This window comes from Egretta garzetta, unplaced genomic scaffold (assembly GCF_000687185.1).
Source record: "Egretta garzetta isolate BGI_Z169 unplaced genomic scaffold, ASM68718v1 scaffold501, whole genome shotgun sequence".
Taxonomy (NCBI): Eukaryota; Metazoa; Chordata; class Aves; order Pelecaniformes; family Ardeidae; genus Egretta; species Egretta garzetta.
The window spans coordinates 89,308-89,606 of NW_009258547.1; the positions used below are offsets into that span (position 1 = coordinate 89,308).

The following is a 299-nucleotide window of genomic DNA, read 5'->3' on the forward strand; positions in this document are numbered from 1 at the left end:
GGGGCCAGGACGCGGTGCTGGGCTGTGAGCTACGGGACGCTGCTGCAGGGTGCCGGCCCCGGCCCCCCGGGGCTCCTAGGCACCATAGTGGGGGTGCAGGTTGTCAATCACAGACTTCACGAAGTCAGAAGTGGTGGAGTAACCGCCCAAGTCCCGTGTCCGAACCTAAAAATCCAACACAGGGAAGGGGAGAAACAAGGGAGAAAGGCGCTGGTGAACCGAGCGAAATACCGGAGAAGGGAGCGGGGAGCAGCTTCCCTCTACGGCCCCAGCGGCGGCAGGCGAGGAAGGGGCCGTCT

At 64.5% G+C, this 299-nt stretch overlaps 1 protein-coding gene across 1 annotated transcript in view; it reads right to left on the minus strand.

Moving 5' to 3' along the window:
- Positions 1-75: 75 nt before the first annotated feature.
- The window catches only part of LOC104134110 (isocitrate dehydrogenase [NAD] subunit beta, mitochondrial), a 5,689-nt gene continuing 5,465 nt past the window's right edge, over positions 76-299 (minus strand). Inside the window, exon 7 of the mRNA XM_035903150.1 lies at positions 76-165. Within this exon, the coding sequence (XP_035759043.1) occupies positions 76-165 (90 nt within the window). The remainder of the gene's footprint in view (positions 166-299) is intronic.